Genomic DNA, 16,617 nt, shown 5'->3' with positions numbered 1-16,617 from the left:
CCATTACGTCACGTTCACAGCATGAAAGTTTTGGAGCACCTATCTATTCCTGTGGGGGCATGAGGTTGCTAATTCATTTCGTTTGTTAAGGGTACATAGATCTTTTCTGCAGATTATGACAAATTTCTCATAAATGCACAAATTACATTTCTTTGTAATATTGCTGTAAGGGTTGCATTTTTTGATTATTTTCCACTTAATGCTGAAGGGGGTCTTGGCGTCCTTCAATTTCCGTACATGTTTTGACAGCTCAGTAGTGTTTCTTTTGTTGGTGTGTCGGAAGGATATGTTTTATGATTTCTGTAACGTTCTTTGAAGTTTGTTGCAAGTCCTACGTATGATTCTGTTGCTGTGCCGGTTGTTATGGTTGCCTGGTAGATTACTTTCGTTTCCAGGCATTTTCATTGAAGGGGGCGTTTTTCCTTTGTTCGGCAGTTACATTGGTTGCTAGATTGTGGTATTGGAGTTGGGGTGTAAACTGAGAGGAGTGTTTCATTGTGTGATGCGATAATGGATTTCATGTTTGGTATGCAAGAGTAGCTCAGTTTGAGCATGTGTCTGTTGAAGATCATGTGGAGTGGGTGATTCTTAGGGAAACATCTATCGACGATGTTGAGAAACTTCTTTCCTATGTTGGCTTTGACGCTGGAGTTCCATGGGGGGTTGTACCAGGTGGTGCTTCTTTTGCGGTTACTCTTGCGGTTTCTTGGCGGTGTCTGGGTGGGTTGTGGGTTGTGGGTTGTATGTTAATTTGTAGAGTTGAGGGTAAATTGGAAAGTATAGAATGCCGGAGTTCGGAACCGGAATACTCGGAATGCCCGGAATTCCCGGAATGACCGAAAAATAACAAATTAAAAAAAAAAATTAAAGGAAATAAATAAATAAGAACATTGATGATTAAAAATTAATGGTAAATTCAGAACTTAATTAAATAATTTAATATGAAAATTGTCTCAGAGGGTCCCGAAAAAAAAAACACTTACCGGCACTGTTCATGAAGATGCACATATTAGAATTAAAAAAAAGTCTGCGTCAGGCCAAGTAGCCCATACAGCCTAAGCGACGAAATATTTCTACTTTCCTTCCCCCTGGTTGGGATGCTAGTCCATCACATGTTTACTTCCCGTTTTAAATTCGCCTCCACCCATTTACATTTACATACCTATAGGATGTCTAGTCAGGGCGCCGTGACCATTGGGCCTGCACGCTTTTCCAGCCGGAACCATTGCAGAAGATTAAACAAATGCAATATTTCCAATTAGTTTAAAAATCTCCGAACTATTACAAATTAATACTCTACCTTAAATAATTATTAACCACACATTGGGAGCTATCAAAGCAGCTACCATTAAGACCAGCCGTCTACAGTTAAAATTGAGAGATCGTCAGTTCCTCGACACCTTTTCGCGTCTATTGTAAATATCTTGAATATATACTTTTAAATATATATCTTGGGGGGGGGGGGCGGGGGGGAACCCTCAGAGAAAAATTTCGTATTAAATTATTTAGTAAAGTTGTGAAAAAACTTCTAGCCATTTTCACTGCATTACCGCAGTCCACCCAATAAATCCCACCCATCCCACCTCTGGAGAGCACATCTATCACATGCACAGTAATCTCGTGTGTGGGAAATTAACGTCTCCTACCCCTAACCCTGTAGGAGACGGGACCTCCATTTATTCGTCCCTATCCGAGAAGACTAGAATATCTAACCATTTCTTGATGTTATAGAAAGGTAGCATATTCTTCTCAATTATTTTAAGATCTTGAGTGTTGGTCCGGCCGGGGTTTGAACCCTCGACCTCCCGCACAGCAGTCCAGCTCTCTATCCATTGAGCTAACCGGAAGGCTAGTGAATGTATCATCAATTTTTAATTATCAATATTCTTATTTATTTATTTATTAATTTACTTTAATTTTTTTAAAAATTTATTATTTTTCGGTCATTCCGGGAATTTCTTCATTCTATGTTTTCCAAACTACCTTGAGTTGAGCGCTCTTTGAAATTCATTCACCACGAGAAAAGATAATATATATACATATATATAAATTCTGTATACGAGGGAAACCCTGACTCTGTACACCCCAAGTAATCATACTTAAATAGAATAAATGTTTGAAAAGAAAATTTGTCCTGAGCGGGATTTGAACCCACGTCACCCTGTTACTAGTCAGGTGTGATTTTTTTATTTTTTTTATTTTTTTTATTTCTACTGAGACAGCTCAATGTGAGCCGCTTCTAAGCTATTCCATTTACAAGGAGACAAGGTTGAGATTTCTTAACTATTACAGGTTTTCTACTTATTGCAGTGTTACATTTATTGAGGCTAACTAGCGATAACAGAACAAAAGGTTTGATATTACTACGTATATATGGTGGGACTCGTCAGGTGTGATGACCACTACACTATCAGGACAACCAAACTGGCAACACGGCAATCGAAGATCTGATTTACGTGATAGGACGTGGTCTCCCGGGAAACTTAATTTTCAAGGTGACAGGGTAGGGGAAGCCTATAACCCCATATGAAACCCAACTAAGGATCTATTAAAGATACACGACCGAAGTCAACTTAGCGGATGACAAAGGAGGATCCAATTACGGATACTGGCTAATTTCAATTAAACAAATTTTCTTTTCAAACATTTATACTATGTATACATATATATATATATATATATATAACTAACTGCAGACAGTACTGTTTCGGCCTTCTGGGCCTCATCAGTGCAGTGCTAATGCTAGGATGGAGGAGAACCAATATGGTCATCCCAAACGATCCAACCTTTGTGGTATCGTCTAAGTCATGCCAGAGTGCTCAAACTAGAGTACACTAGCGAGCATGCGCAATTGCAGAGCAATGACTCATCCTAGTTAGAGTGCTCAATTTGGACATATATATATATATATATATATATATAGTAGCAAATGGACTACTCAAGTGACGCACATATGGATTTTAATACAGCCTGTTTCGTAGACCAACAAAAGTTGATCCACTCATCAGTTAAACTCCATACACACTGAGGCATCGTGACGGTTAACTCTAACTCAGCAACGTGATCACATGGCATTGTTTAAAAATTCAAATCTTGAAAACCGTGCGCGCGCCGATAATAGCGTTAAGAATACCTGAGAATATATTTTCGCCGATGTCTACAATTGGATATTATTTCACTTCGCTTGTTTAAAGAGGCTTCATGTGGATAAGACAAGATAAAAAATTTCTCAGTAAGGCATAAATTGCAACGTTTTGTGGCATTGGAATATGATCTAGCCCTAGCAATAATTTTCCATGAAATCGAATAGTCTTCCCTCTTCTCCTTTAGTTTCCACAGGTACTTGCTCAGCTCTGTGTCATTTCGCCGTCTCTCGTGGTTGAACGACATTTGGTGGTTGCGCCATCTAGTCTTAAAATCTGTCGCTGTGAGGCCAACGTACGTTTTAGTTTCTTCCTTGGTATCGACTGTGGCTTGGTAGACGACCTCGCTTGCAAACATTCCCCTCCTAAAGGGCATTCGTTTTCGTTCCTGCAGTTGCACAATCTTTGGGGGCGGCTATCTTCGGACATTTTTGCGTTCCTGATTGTGGCTTTGTTATGCCCGTCTATGATCTGTTTCATATTTGGTGTGCATGAGTAGCTCAGTTTAATGGTGTTTCTATTGAAAATTTTCCTCAGTTTGTGGGTGACTGGAAAGCACTTGTCAATAAGGTTAATGAACGCTCTACCAATGTTGGTCTGTACGTTTCTGTTAAATGGTGGGTTAAACCAAATTATGTTTCTTCGCCTTTTGGTTTGGTATTGCGGTCGGTGCGGTTCTGGTTCAGTGAAGTGCAGCTTGTATGTGTAGCCACTCTTGTGTAACGCATCTTGGTAGGGAGGTGCGGCTTTGTTAAACATGTCTTCGTCAGAAGAGATTTCAGAAAGTCTTTTATTAACTGCTTCGGGGATGTTTCGTAGTATGCAAGGTGGGTGGTTAGACTTGCTGTGTACGTATAGATGGGTAGTTGCTGGTTTGGAATGAAGTATAATCAACTCCTGAACGACAACATCACCAAAACATACAAGAAAGCTGACAGCAACCAACTCAGAAAAACTGACGCTGCAGCCAAAGTAATCACGAAGAAACTAGGTATTGACGACCGGGTCGAAGTTACCGCCCAGAGAGATGCGTTCGTAACACTTAAAGACCATAAAGACAATTTCTTAAACCGACCCACTTGTCGTTTGATCAACCCATCAAAACAGGAAATTGGAAAAATAAGCAAGAAAATTCTCGAAAATATTAACCAGAAACTTGTAAATGCAACAGGCGTTAATCAATGGAAGAACACATCCTCTGTGCTGCAGTGGTTCAAAAACTTACCAAATAAATGCGAATCTGCTTTCATCAGCTTCGATGTTGTAGAATTCTACCCCTCAATAACGAAAGATCTACTCGGACGTGCCCTCGACTTCGCGTCTAACTACACGACCATCTCCTCAGATGATCGCCAAATCGTCCTGCTTGCTAAAGAGTCACTACTATTTAGCAATGGGACCTCTTGGCAGAAGAAAAATTCCAACGGCCTTTTCGACGTCACCATGGGAAGTTATGATGGAGCGGAGACATGTGAACTAGTCGGCTGCTACCTCCTATCACAGCTTGCGACTATACCAGAAATTAACATCGGACTTTACCGTGACGACGGCCTTGCAGTTATAAACCAAACACCCCAAAAAGTGGAGAGAATTAAGAAACAGATTTGCACGATATTTGCCCAAAACAACCTTAGAATTACCATCGAGGCAAACAAGAAAATCATCAACTTTCTCGACGTAACGCTTGACCTGATAACCGGCAGATTCGGACCCTATTCCAAACCAGCAACTACCCATCTATACGTACACAGCAAGTCTAACCACCCACCTTGCATACTACGAAACATCCCCGAAGCAGTTAATAAAAGACTTTCTGAAATCTCTTCTGACGAAGACATGTTTAACAAAGCCGCACCTCCCTACCAAGACGCGTTACACAAGAGTGGCTACACATACAAGCTGCACTTCACTGAACCAGAACCGCACCGACCGCAATACCAAACCAAAAGGCGAAGAAACATAATTTGGTTTAACCCACCATTTAACAGAAACGTACAGACCAACATTGGTAGAGCGTTCATTAACCTTATTGACAAGTGCTTTCCAGTCACCCACAAACTGAGGAAAATTTTCAATAGAAACACCATTAAACTGAGCTACTCATGCACACCAAATATGAAACAGATCATAGACGGGCATAACAAAGCCACAATCAGGAACGCAAAAATGTCCGAAGATAGCCGCCCCCAAAGATTGTGCAACTGCAGGAACGAAAACGAATGCCCTTTAGGAGGGGAATGTTTGCAAGCGAGGTCGTCTACCAAGCCACAGTCGATACCAAGGAAGAAACTAAAACGTACGTTGGCCTCACAGCGACAGATTTTAAGACTAGATGGCGCAACCACCAAATGTCGTTCAACCACGAGAGACGGCGAAATGACACAGAGCTGAGCAAGTACCTGTGGAAACTAAAGGAGAAGAGGGAAGACTATTCGATTTCATGGAAAATTATTGCTAGGGCTAGATCATATTCCAATGCCACAAAACGTTGCAATTTATGCCTTACTGAGAAATTTTTTATCTTGTCTTATCCACATGAAGCCTCTTTAAACAAGCGAAGTGAAATAATATCCAATTGTAGACATCGGCGAAAATATATTCTCAGGTATTCTTAACGCTATTATCGGCGCGCGCACGGTTTTCAAGATTTGAATTTTTAAACAATGCCATGTGATCACGTTGCTGAGTTAGAGTTAACCGTCACGATGCCTCAGTGTGTATGGAGTTTAACTGATGAGTGGATCAACTTTTGTTGGTCTACGAAACAGGCTGTATTAAAATCCATATGTGCGTCACTTGAGTAGTCCATTTGCTACTGTAATCGCTCCTTCATTGTCGAGCATTGTCATGGATCCTACGTTGCCTATTTCGCTTATATATATATATATATAACAATTGATTACATATATTCACAACTGATTACATATATATATATATATATATGTAATCAATTGTGCTTAATGCCATCTTGCTCATTGCCAATTTTGTCTTTTAATACACTTCGCTATAGCAAACATTTACATTCTCGTCCACATACTGGAATAACACAATTGCTTATGACGAGGCTGCTGGAACAACTCTCGTTGATGCTGAAACAAAGCTCAGCAGCTTTTGGTCGACACCGTTCAATCGACTCTGTTTGGGCATGAAAGATCTTAGAAAAGCTGACGAAGGGACAAACTGGATTGCATTAAACTATAAAGGTTCTTCCCTAAGAGATATTATTGGAAACGGAACTTTCCAGGCGACAAACGTTAACTCAACACAGTGGCTAAAGCTGCTGAATAATTCAAAAATCATGGTAATAAGTTAACAGATCAATAATTGTTATGATTATGCATAAACTTCCCGAGTTGTTTGAAAACTCCTAATGGAAAAGGAGAAGCGTTCTTATTGAGCTGCATGCCATCTTATCGTGAATTCACTCAAACTTGATTTAGTTGAATTGAACGTACTAACAAAAATTCAAGACAATAACAACAGCCGCCGCAAGATGAAAACGAAAACAAACAAACAAACAAACTTGCGAATCTTGTATGGTTCGTGTATCTTACGAGAATTCTTTTTTTTTCCTTCTTTCTAGACGAAGGATAAGTTAATATAGGATGCATTTTTTTTCAGTAACACATGTCTGACTTTGAGCTGTTTTTGCTCGTTAGGACGGATGCCAATGGCAAGGTTTTAACAGCATCAGCGAAAAATTTGAGAACGGTCCTAGGGCTCGCATTGGGATCATTGGTGCTCCAAAGCACTGTAATCAAACTGCAGAGTCCAGAATCGGGTTCGGTACCAGTGGAAATTTTTTTGGTATGGACAACTCCAATACTTGTGGAAACGAATTTAAGAAAGAAAATTCCATAAAGGCATTTGGTTACATTTTTGTTCAGTAAATTTAAAATTTAAAAAAATTATTTTGCATCACTGCAAATATCATATAGTAGCTTAGACATGCAAGATATCCTTGATTTCATTTAGTCATTCGGCAAGTGACAAAAAAAAAAAAAAAAAAAAAAAAAAAAAAAAATGAAGACTAGAATGAAGGACGAGAAAGAAAAAGGATGTTCCAGAAATATAGACATCTCTCTTTGAGGCTAAAAATTGATATCCGTCCCTTGTTTTTCTAATGACTTTTTTCCACATTTTATTGCATTAGACGGAGATCTCTCACTCTGGCTATTATACACACTTTTACATGTTTTATGTGCGCGGGAATGTTAGCCAGCGAGAGAACAATAAGAAAGGAATTTTTCCCCTTACAAGATCTGATCACTGACAGGGGTTGGTTTCAATCAAGTTATGTTAGCGGTGTTGTTGATTGACGTTTCGGCATCCTGAGCGGAACTCATTATTAGAGTAAAATGTTGAGTTCATACTTATTTCTTATAATTTGCTTCCATTCCCGCGGTCCATCTGTCTGACCATCCTCCATACCGATTCACTCACATGTCATTATTTGATATACTATCCAAAACTTTTTACCTCTATTTCAATGATTTTCAAGTATATTACTATTTCAGGGCTGATAATCCGTGTTAAAAGGCCCTATCATATCGCAATTCCTTCAGGGTGTATATTTCAGTATGTGAGTTGTAATCTCTACGCAATAACAAAAACCACACGAGGTTCTAAGTAGAGAATGAAAGAATTCACTACTTTTGATGAAAAAAGAAAAAGTATAAAGCTTTTATTCTTGTATATTCAGGCAAAAAAACCCCGATGTTAACAACTGTATTTACATAACGCTGATGGAGTGTCGAAGGTAACCAATGATTGCTTTGTTTTGCTTTACTTCGCTCTGTGATTGGTTCCAAAAACTCGCGCCACTCAACCAATCAGATCCAAATCTAAACCCAATCACGACTTAGACGGTAGCGTTTTCCCTCACTTTAGACAGTTTGATTAATTTTGTTATTGAGTTCCCATTGAATCTTAAGACCTTACAAGTATTCTTTCCTTGTTGCCAGATTACTTTGGTTTTGGCTTTACGACACTCAATCGAAAGGCGTTCTCTATAAAAAGAAATTATTACTAATTATGTTTAAGTTGATGTCTTTAGTTTGTTTGCTTGAGTTGCTTAAGCAAAAGCATTGTATATTTTAGACCTAATAATTATGCACATAAAGCAAAAATCACGCCTGTGTAGTGAGCTACTTTTTTCAGTCTGTTGATTCTTTAATCAAGTCAAAATCGAGATGTCTATTCCAAAGTAGTTAAACAACTAAACGTTAATCAACTTAACGGCCTGCTCCCAGTTGGCTTGTTAGCTCAATTGGTAGAGCGCTGCACTAGTATCGCAGAGGTCAGTGGTTCGAATCCCGTACAGGCCTGATTTTTTTTCAGGTCTGATTTTCGCTATTACTGAAATAGCGCTCTCTACTGCGAGGATCGTGCATCATATGTATCTGATACCGCAGTTCAAACCTCATATATTTCATTGTCTACATTCTAAGTTTTCTCTTCAAATCGATTGTTCTGTTAGTATTCCGCGCATTCTCAGTTTTCTCCTCTAATTGATCGTTACGTTAGTATCTCACGCATTCACGCATTGGTAAATTTATGTCCATTATGGCGGTAAGACGTGTTCCGAGCCTGTCCGTAATTTTATTAAGTTTTTCGCTGTTAGCTTTGTTCTCTGTCAACTTATACTCTCTCAAGCTCTCGAAGAATGCTCAAGTGTATTACGGGGATAAATTCTTCAAGTATTTCAACTCATACCCGGTCGATTTCAATCTAATTTCGCCAAGGCATATGTCAAGGATCGGCGGCCATTTTGTCACCTCACCTCACAAGAAGTTTCAGAAGTCAAGAGTGGCGTACTATTCAAACTGTACGGCTTCCTTCAACCCGGTTGCTCTTTCTGTGGTTAGAAGTGGAGACATTCATCCTCATCCAGGACCTCACAGACAATGTAACTCAAGAAACCCTGGTCCACCATTGGGAAAGAATACTCTTAAAATATCTTCCTTTAACGCAAGAAGTATCGTCAATAAAAGACTGGAGCTTCAGAGTCATGTAGCGCTGATGAACCCCGACATAATTGCGATAACCGAAACATGGCTTCATGAGGGAATAGCCGACAACGAAATCCTTCCATCTTCATATAATGTTCTTCGAAATGACCGTGGAAGTAGGGGTGGCGGTGTACTTTTAGCCGTTAAATCTAATATATCATGCTCAAGACGTCCTGATTTGGAAGAAGATATTTGCGAACTCTTATGGGCCGAAATTCCACTGAAAAATTCTGGATCGTACTTCCTAGGAGTATTCTACCGCCCTCCTTCAAGTGACATGAACTATCTAGAAGGCCTTAAAAGGTCACTAGAAAAAGTTACAGTGGTATCCGCTCACACTAATGTTGTTCTTTTGGGTGACTTTAATTTTCCGGATATTGATTGGGACTTGATATGCCCTTCTCAACCAAATGTCTTATCAGACTATTTCTGCGATAATATTGTGAACTTCTATGGTTTCTCTCAATTGATCGACGAGCCTACGCGTCAAGATGCTATCCTAGACCTTGTGATATCTAATCGTCCAGAATCACTTAAAAACATCCAAATTTTGGACGGAATTGGCTCTTCAGACCACAATGTTGTCTCTCTCAAGTTGACATGCAAAGTCACTCGTCCATATCAACGACCAAAACAAATCTTTGACTACAAAAATGCTAATTGGGATAACTTTCGTCTTGAACTATCAAATATCCCATGGGACGCTATATTGAACGACAATGACACAATGGAAGAGGTTTGGTTAAATTGGAAGTCTGCATTCTTTAAAGCCATTGAAAACAACGTTCCTTCGAAGAAAATAAAATCAAGACAAAATGTGCCCTGGATCACTTCTGATATACGCAAGCTTTTCCACAAAAGAAAACGCCTTTGGAAGAAAGCCAAATCTACCCAGCTTGAAGTTGATTGGAATAAATATAAATCGTTAAGGAATAAAGTTAAATCGGAACTTAATAAGAGTTATTACCAACATGTTCACTCATTAATTGATTCCAAAAACCCTAAACGCTTCTGGTCTTTTATAAAATCCAAAACGAAAAACAAATCAATACCTGTCACTATGAAATGGTCGGATCGTGGTGTCACGGCTTCTACTGGCAAGGACAAAGCAGAGTTATTTTGCAAATTTTTCGCGTCGGTGTTTACCCGCCCTGACCCAGCTACCGATGTCGATGAGGATGCCCATTCACATGGTTCAGGCTTCGTTATACCAGATCTCATGTGCTCCAGTGCTAATGTGGGAGAGCTTTTGCTTACCCTTGATGTGAATAAAGCCACTGGCCCGGATGGTTTGTCTGCACGTTTGCTCCGGGAGGCAGCCTCTGTAATTTCTGATCCACTGTCAAAGTTATTCAATATGTCTCTGAATAGAGGAAAACTACCTCGTGACTGGAAGTCTGCCAACATCACCCCAGTTTACAAAAATGGTGGTAAAGAATATGTTTCTAACTATCGTCCAATTTCTCTAACATCGCTTGTAGTTAAGACCCTAGAGAAGCTAGTCACAAGACATATTATGGCTCATCTAGAAGATCATGACTTGTTAAGCCCTCATCAATATGGCTTTCGAGCTGGTTTTTCCTGCACATCCCAACTTATTCGCCTATTTCACTCCTGGGCATCAGCCTTAGATAAAAACAAAACATCAGATGTCGTCTTCTTGGACTTTGAGAAAGCGTTTGACTCAGTCCCACACAAACATCTCATCTCTAAGCTTGGCCGATATGGTATCAATGGTCAGATTCTCGAGTGGCTAGGTGATTTCCTGCAAGATCGTTTCCAACGTGTTGTTCTGGAAGGTGAAAGCTCAGACTGGTCCATGGTTTACTCTGGTGTCCCTCAGGGAAGTATTGTTGGGCCAATGTTGTTCTTGTTGTATGTCAACGATATACCTGAGAACTTATCGTGTTCAAGTGAAATGTTTGCCGATGATACTCTATTGTTTAACTCAGATCATCCATCATCTGTTCATCAACCTGTGTGTGAAAGCTTGTCTCAGATCGTAGACTGGTGTAAAAAGTGGCTTTTGAAACTTAAAGCAACTAAATCCAAATGTATGAAAATCACGAGATCTAGATCTGTAACACCTTGCTCGTACAACATCAATTCAATCCCACTGGAACAGGTTAAAACACACAAACATCTTGGAGTCATTATATCATCTGACTTATCTTGGAAACCGCATGTTCTCTCTGTTGCTGCTAAAGCAAATAAGATACTTGGCCTACTAAAGCGCACATTTGGGAAAAGCTCTGAAGCAATATCAATTGGATACAAGTCTATGGTTCGGCCAATTGTTGAGTATGCCTGTCCTGTGTGGAATCCACATCAACAATATCTTTCTGATAAGCTTGAAAGAGTGCAAAGGAATGCTTCCAGGTGGATCCTTGGTAGTTCTATCGACTATAGTGAACGTTTGAAGTATCTTGGCTGGCCAACACTCAACTCGCGTCGTGAATTTCTTAGTTTAGTGCAATTATTCAAATTCATTAATGGTTTTTCAAGAGTAGACTTATGTAATTACTTAACTTTCTCCAATAGTCGGACGAGATCTACCAACAATGTCAAAATCTGGACGCCTTATGCTCGAACAAATATCCTCAAGAACTCTTTTTGGTATAAATATATAAAAATCTGGAATGACTTGCCAAGTGACATAGTTAGCTCTAGCTCTGCTAGTAAGTTTAAAAAAAAAACTGAAAGAACACATTTTTAAATAATATCAATAATATTGCACCAATATCCATTTATCAATTAACTTGTTTTTTCAATAATTTTTACCTTTACATTTTAGTTTTATTTTTATTGCATATTGCTTTTATTCTGGGGGCTGCCGTCAATGAGAATTTAGTTCCTCTCTGGCTTGACCCTTTTTGCCTTTTTGCATCTCGATGTTATTTCTATTGTTACCTGTCTGTATTATTATTATTATTATTATTATCTTATTATTTAGGCAAATGAAGTTATTATAAATAAATAAATAAATAAATAAATAAATTGTCAAACAACAACAAACATGTGAAACATATGTATGAACTGCGGTTATGAAACTATATATGCACGATCCTTCGCAGTAAAGCACTATTTGAGCAATAGTGAAAATCAGACCTGAAAAAAATTTCAGGCCTGTACGGGATTCGAACCACTGACCTCTGCGATACTAGTGCAGCGCTCTACCAATTGAGCTAACAAGCCAACTGGAAGCAGGCCATCAAATTAATTCGACATAAACCCGTAGATGATAAATGAAACAACAACAAACATATAAACATATGTATGAACGTTAACTGCGGTTATGAAACTATATATGTACGATCTTTCGCAGTAAAGCACTATTTGAGCAATAGTGAAAATCAGCACTAGTATCGCAGAGGTCAGTGGTTCGAATCCCGTACAGGCCTGAAATTTTTCTGCTGAAGGAATGGCTTTCGTATCATAAAGGAACTGCAGAAGATGGAAGTGCTGGATCGACAACTTCGAAATTCGAAACCCGTGCTAGTTCAAAGGTGAGTTCATCATATTTATTTAAATCTAGGCATTTTTACCCTGATGATAAATCGTTACAGATTCGTAATATCTGTATACCTTTTCTTTAAAATAGGGTTATACATCAAGAGCGGATGGGATGACGATTTTCTTAAAAAGTGGCAGCACTTGGCATGTAAACAAGTGAGCGAAGCGAGCAAAACTACTATTACCACCGCAGCTGTTACAAGCAGCTACCTGATTCTGTGGATTCGAGTGAATCTTTGAACACGATTGGATCTGTGTTTTCGATGCTCTTCAGTTACTCATCAATGACACTAATGTCGACAGTCGTATCCTTACTCACATTGAGACATCTCGCAGTCCCACTACTCTTCTTTGTTGTTGCTGTTGCTTGTCGATCATAAGGTATTTTTTTCCGTGGCTGTTCAGTAGCCTGCGTTGCAGCCGGACTTGTCACACAATCCCCGGTATAGTCCGGACTACAATATAGTCCTTCGATGTTTCAGTTTAGGTGCACCAATTCAAACAGTTAAAAGCATGTTGAAATCAGGTAATTAAGAAAGCTATGAAGAATAAGGGAACAAGCTAGAATCATTCATATGGAGCGACGACGAGGTAGAGTTGTTATTGAACGTGACAATATAGTACAAACCGCAAAATCTATGGAGAACACATACTGGGAGTCGTGCCAGAGTAAATATGGCAATATATTAGATCACTTCGTAAATCGGTCAGTGTAAAACGCAGAGTGCGGACTGCAGAGTGCGGACTGCAGAGTGCGGACTGCAGAGTGCGGACTGCAGAGTGCGGACTGCAGAGTGCGGACTGCAGAGTGCGGACTGCAGACCAGGGGTAAAATGCAGACTGAGGGTGAAATAAAATATCAATAATAAAAAACATACGCGTACCCGTAATTTTTTTTTTCAAAATCCCGAAACTCAAACCAAAAGGCGTTTTGTCGCCTTAGTCAAACATATTATCAATCTCGAGTTCTTTAACACCCCATTTTGTTGAACCAAGTTTCCCAAAAGCGCCCAAACCGATGGTAATGCTATACCTCTTACTTTTGTTTACATGTCGGCCATTTTGAATTGTGCTTTCGCGAATAGGTCTGGGACCGAGTGACTCTTTCAGCGTTCAAATTCTTCATATGGCCTTCATATGTCATCGTTTGGAAGACAAGACAAGCAAAATACGACAGCTCAACAACAAGGCAAGGTAACTTGCAGGTATCGAGCATAGTTTGTGAAAGACATTAAATCTTTGTACTCGACTTCAATGTATCAAGAGGTTTATGAATTGATATTGCTGAAAGGTGACTGGGCTATCCAAACACGAAAAATCGTAACATGAAGCGGGCTTCGTGTGTTTCGTGAGTCCTGACGTGACATTAGGGAGCTTAAGATACAGACGTTTGTACCGTTGCACTTATGTCCTCTTGTTGTAGATATGTCCTCTGACGTAATGTGATACAATGGCCAATCACATCCTGTCATCTATAGAGCGACACGCGGCTTGGGACTGGTTAAGAGATTCCGTTGCAGTTATGTCTTCAAGCAAAAGTGCTCATTCAAGGGGGTTGGGATAAATAGAAAATTTGACACGTATGAGCAACTTCCAACTGATCTCAGGAAAACACGCTGTTCGCAATCTCTCACATTACTTTCCTTGAAGTTCTATCACTCCTTCGTTAACGCCGTGTGATCGCATCGTTCTTCTAATCTAAACGTCCTAAACGTGGAAGAGCAACTTGCTATGTAAATAACAAAGCGACTTTTGACCGAAGGATGCGTTATTGTTCAAGCTTCATTTGCAGTCTTGCTTTATTTACAGACGTCATTGTTCGACTTGCGACTTCAATGACAACATTTTACCCATATCACAATTGTTTTATTTTCTTGAATAGTTGAAGATCGTAAATTATGGTTCGTCGGCATAAAATTATATATTTTTGACGCTTCGCTGATCTGCCGGAGGTGAGATCGACTGAGAGGTCAAAGTTCTGATAATTTGTCTGCGTCACGAAGTCTTCCTTCAATCACAGAAGTTTGGCCTTCAGTAGATTATTTCGAATATCGTAGGTTTTTGCTGTATGGCAAAAATCTGAAGTAGTAGATTGTGAAATTTGAAATAGTAGATTGTGATGTGATTTTATTACGGTTCCGCTGATTTTAGCTGTACTTTCTTTAGTTCTGTCTCTAAATTTCATTACGGTCCGGTTCCGCTGTTTTAAGCTGCTCTTTTTTTAGTACTGTTTCTAAATTATTGTCGGATTTGTTGTACTTTTGGGTGGATTTGTCATAATTTACCCCGTTTACGACAAATTCACATAATGATCAAATCGAAAATCGGGTAAAGATGGCTATGGCAAGTCATTAGGATATATTCCACCTTAAGGACCTTAAGGAAGAATTTCACAGAATTTACCCTGTTTTTCTAGAATTCGCTGATCAAATGGAAAAACCAGGTAAAGGGGATGGCATATGGAAACTTAGCGTGTTAGCCACTTACGGATGAATTCGTAGAATTTATCTCGTTTTTCTAGAATTCATAAAATAATGGAAAATCGGGCTAAAGATTGGCTATGGCAACTTGTGATCTAATTAATTCGGATGATGAACGCTTAGACTTCACCCCGTTTTTTGTCAAATTCACTGAAAAAAAAATTGGAAATTCGGGATAAAGATAGCATGTGGGCACTTCGTGTATTATTCACCTGTAACATGAAGGTTCAGAATTTACCCTGTTTTTCTCGAATTCGATCGGTGATCAAATGGAAAATCGGGGTAAAGATGGCATATGGGAACTTACCGTGTTAGCCACTTGCGGATGAATTCGCAGAATTAATCCCGTTTCTCCTAAATTCATTGAAAAAATAAATGGAAAATCGGATTGAAGACTGGATATAACAACTTGGGATCTATTTCATCAGGGAGGATGGATTCTTAGATTTTACCCCGTTTTCCTAGAATTTGTTGAAAAAAAATTGAAAATTGAAAGATATCGTATGGGAACTTCGGGTATTATCCACTTGTGGCATGAATGCCCAGAATTTACCTCTTTTTTTTGAAATTCACTGATCAAATGGAAAGTTGGGGTGACGATGGCATATGGAAACCTAGGGTACTAGCCACTTGTGGGCCGAATTCTCAAAATTCATCCCGTTTTTCTAGAATTCATTGAAAGAAAAAATGGAAAATCGGGTTAACGATTGGCTATGGCAACTTGGGATCTATTTAATTCGGAGGATAAACTCTTAGACTTCACCCCTTTTTTTGTCAAATTCACTGAAAAAAAAAAACATGGAAATTCGGGGTAAAGATAGCATATGGGAACCTCGGGTATTATTCACTTGTAGCATGAAGGCTCAGAATTCACCCCGTTTTTCTCGAATTAGCTGATCAAATGGGAAATCGGGGTAAAGATGGCATATGGGAACTTATGGAAAATCGGGTTAGGGATTGGCTATGGCAACTTGGGATCTATTAATTCGGAGAATGGACTCTTAGATTTTATCCCGTTTTTTGTGAAATTCATTGAAAAAAAAAGATGGAAATTCGGGCATATGGGAACCTCGGGTATTATTCACTTGTAACATGAAGGCTTAGAATTTACCCCATTTTTCTCGAATTCGCTGATCAAATGGGAAATCGGGGTAAAGATCATAATATGGGAACTTAGCGTGTTAGCCACCTGCGGATGAATTCGCAGAATTAATCCCGTTTCTCCAAAATTCATTGAAAAAAATAGAAAATCGGGGTGAAGACAGGATATAGCAACTTGGGATCTATTTCATTTGGAGAATGGATTCTTAGATTTTACCCCGTTTTTCTAGAATTTGTTGAAAAATGGAAAATTGGGGTAAAAATTTAATATGGGAACTTTGGGTATTATCCACTTATAGCATGAATGCTCAGAATTTACCTCGTTTTTCTAAAATTCATTGATCCGGATTGGCTATGACAACTTAGGAT

The 16,617-nt window shown here is 39.1% G+C and overlaps 1 protein-coding gene across 2 annotated transcripts in view; it reads left to right on the top strand.

Moving 5' to 3' along the window:
• LOC111336134 (putative skeletal organic matrix protein 5) overlaps positions 1-14,806 on the top strand; it is a 22,231-nt gene extending 7,425 nt beyond the window's left edge. The window contains exons 5-8 of one of the 2 annotated variants that reach the window (XR_015993772.1): positions 6,154-6,444; positions 6,803-6,950; positions 12,480-12,660; positions 12,756-14,806. Coding sequence is in view for 1 of the 2 variants with exons in the window: in XM_088740414.1 (XP_088596540.1) it covers positions 6,154-6,444; positions 6,803-7,033 (522 nt within the window). In the remaining variant the exon portion in view is untranslated. Of the gene's footprint in view, positions 1-6,153; positions 6,445-6,802; positions 8,294-12,479; positions 12,661-12,755 lie in introns of those variants that run through there. The other variant, XM_088740414.1, reaches the window with a different exon arrangement.
• The last annotated feature ends 1,811 nt before the right edge of the window (positions 14,807-16,617 follow it).

This window comes from Stylophora pistillata, chromosome 1, assembly GCF_964205215.1.
Source record: "Stylophora pistillata chromosome 1, jaStyPist1.2, whole genome shotgun sequence".
Classification (NCBI taxonomy): Eukaryota; Metazoa; Cnidaria; class Anthozoa; order Scleractinia; family Pocilloporidae; genus Stylophora; species Stylophora pistillata.
The sequence above is the reverse complement of the archived record's forward strand: the minus strand, read 5'-3'. Positions and strand labels throughout refer to the sequence as shown.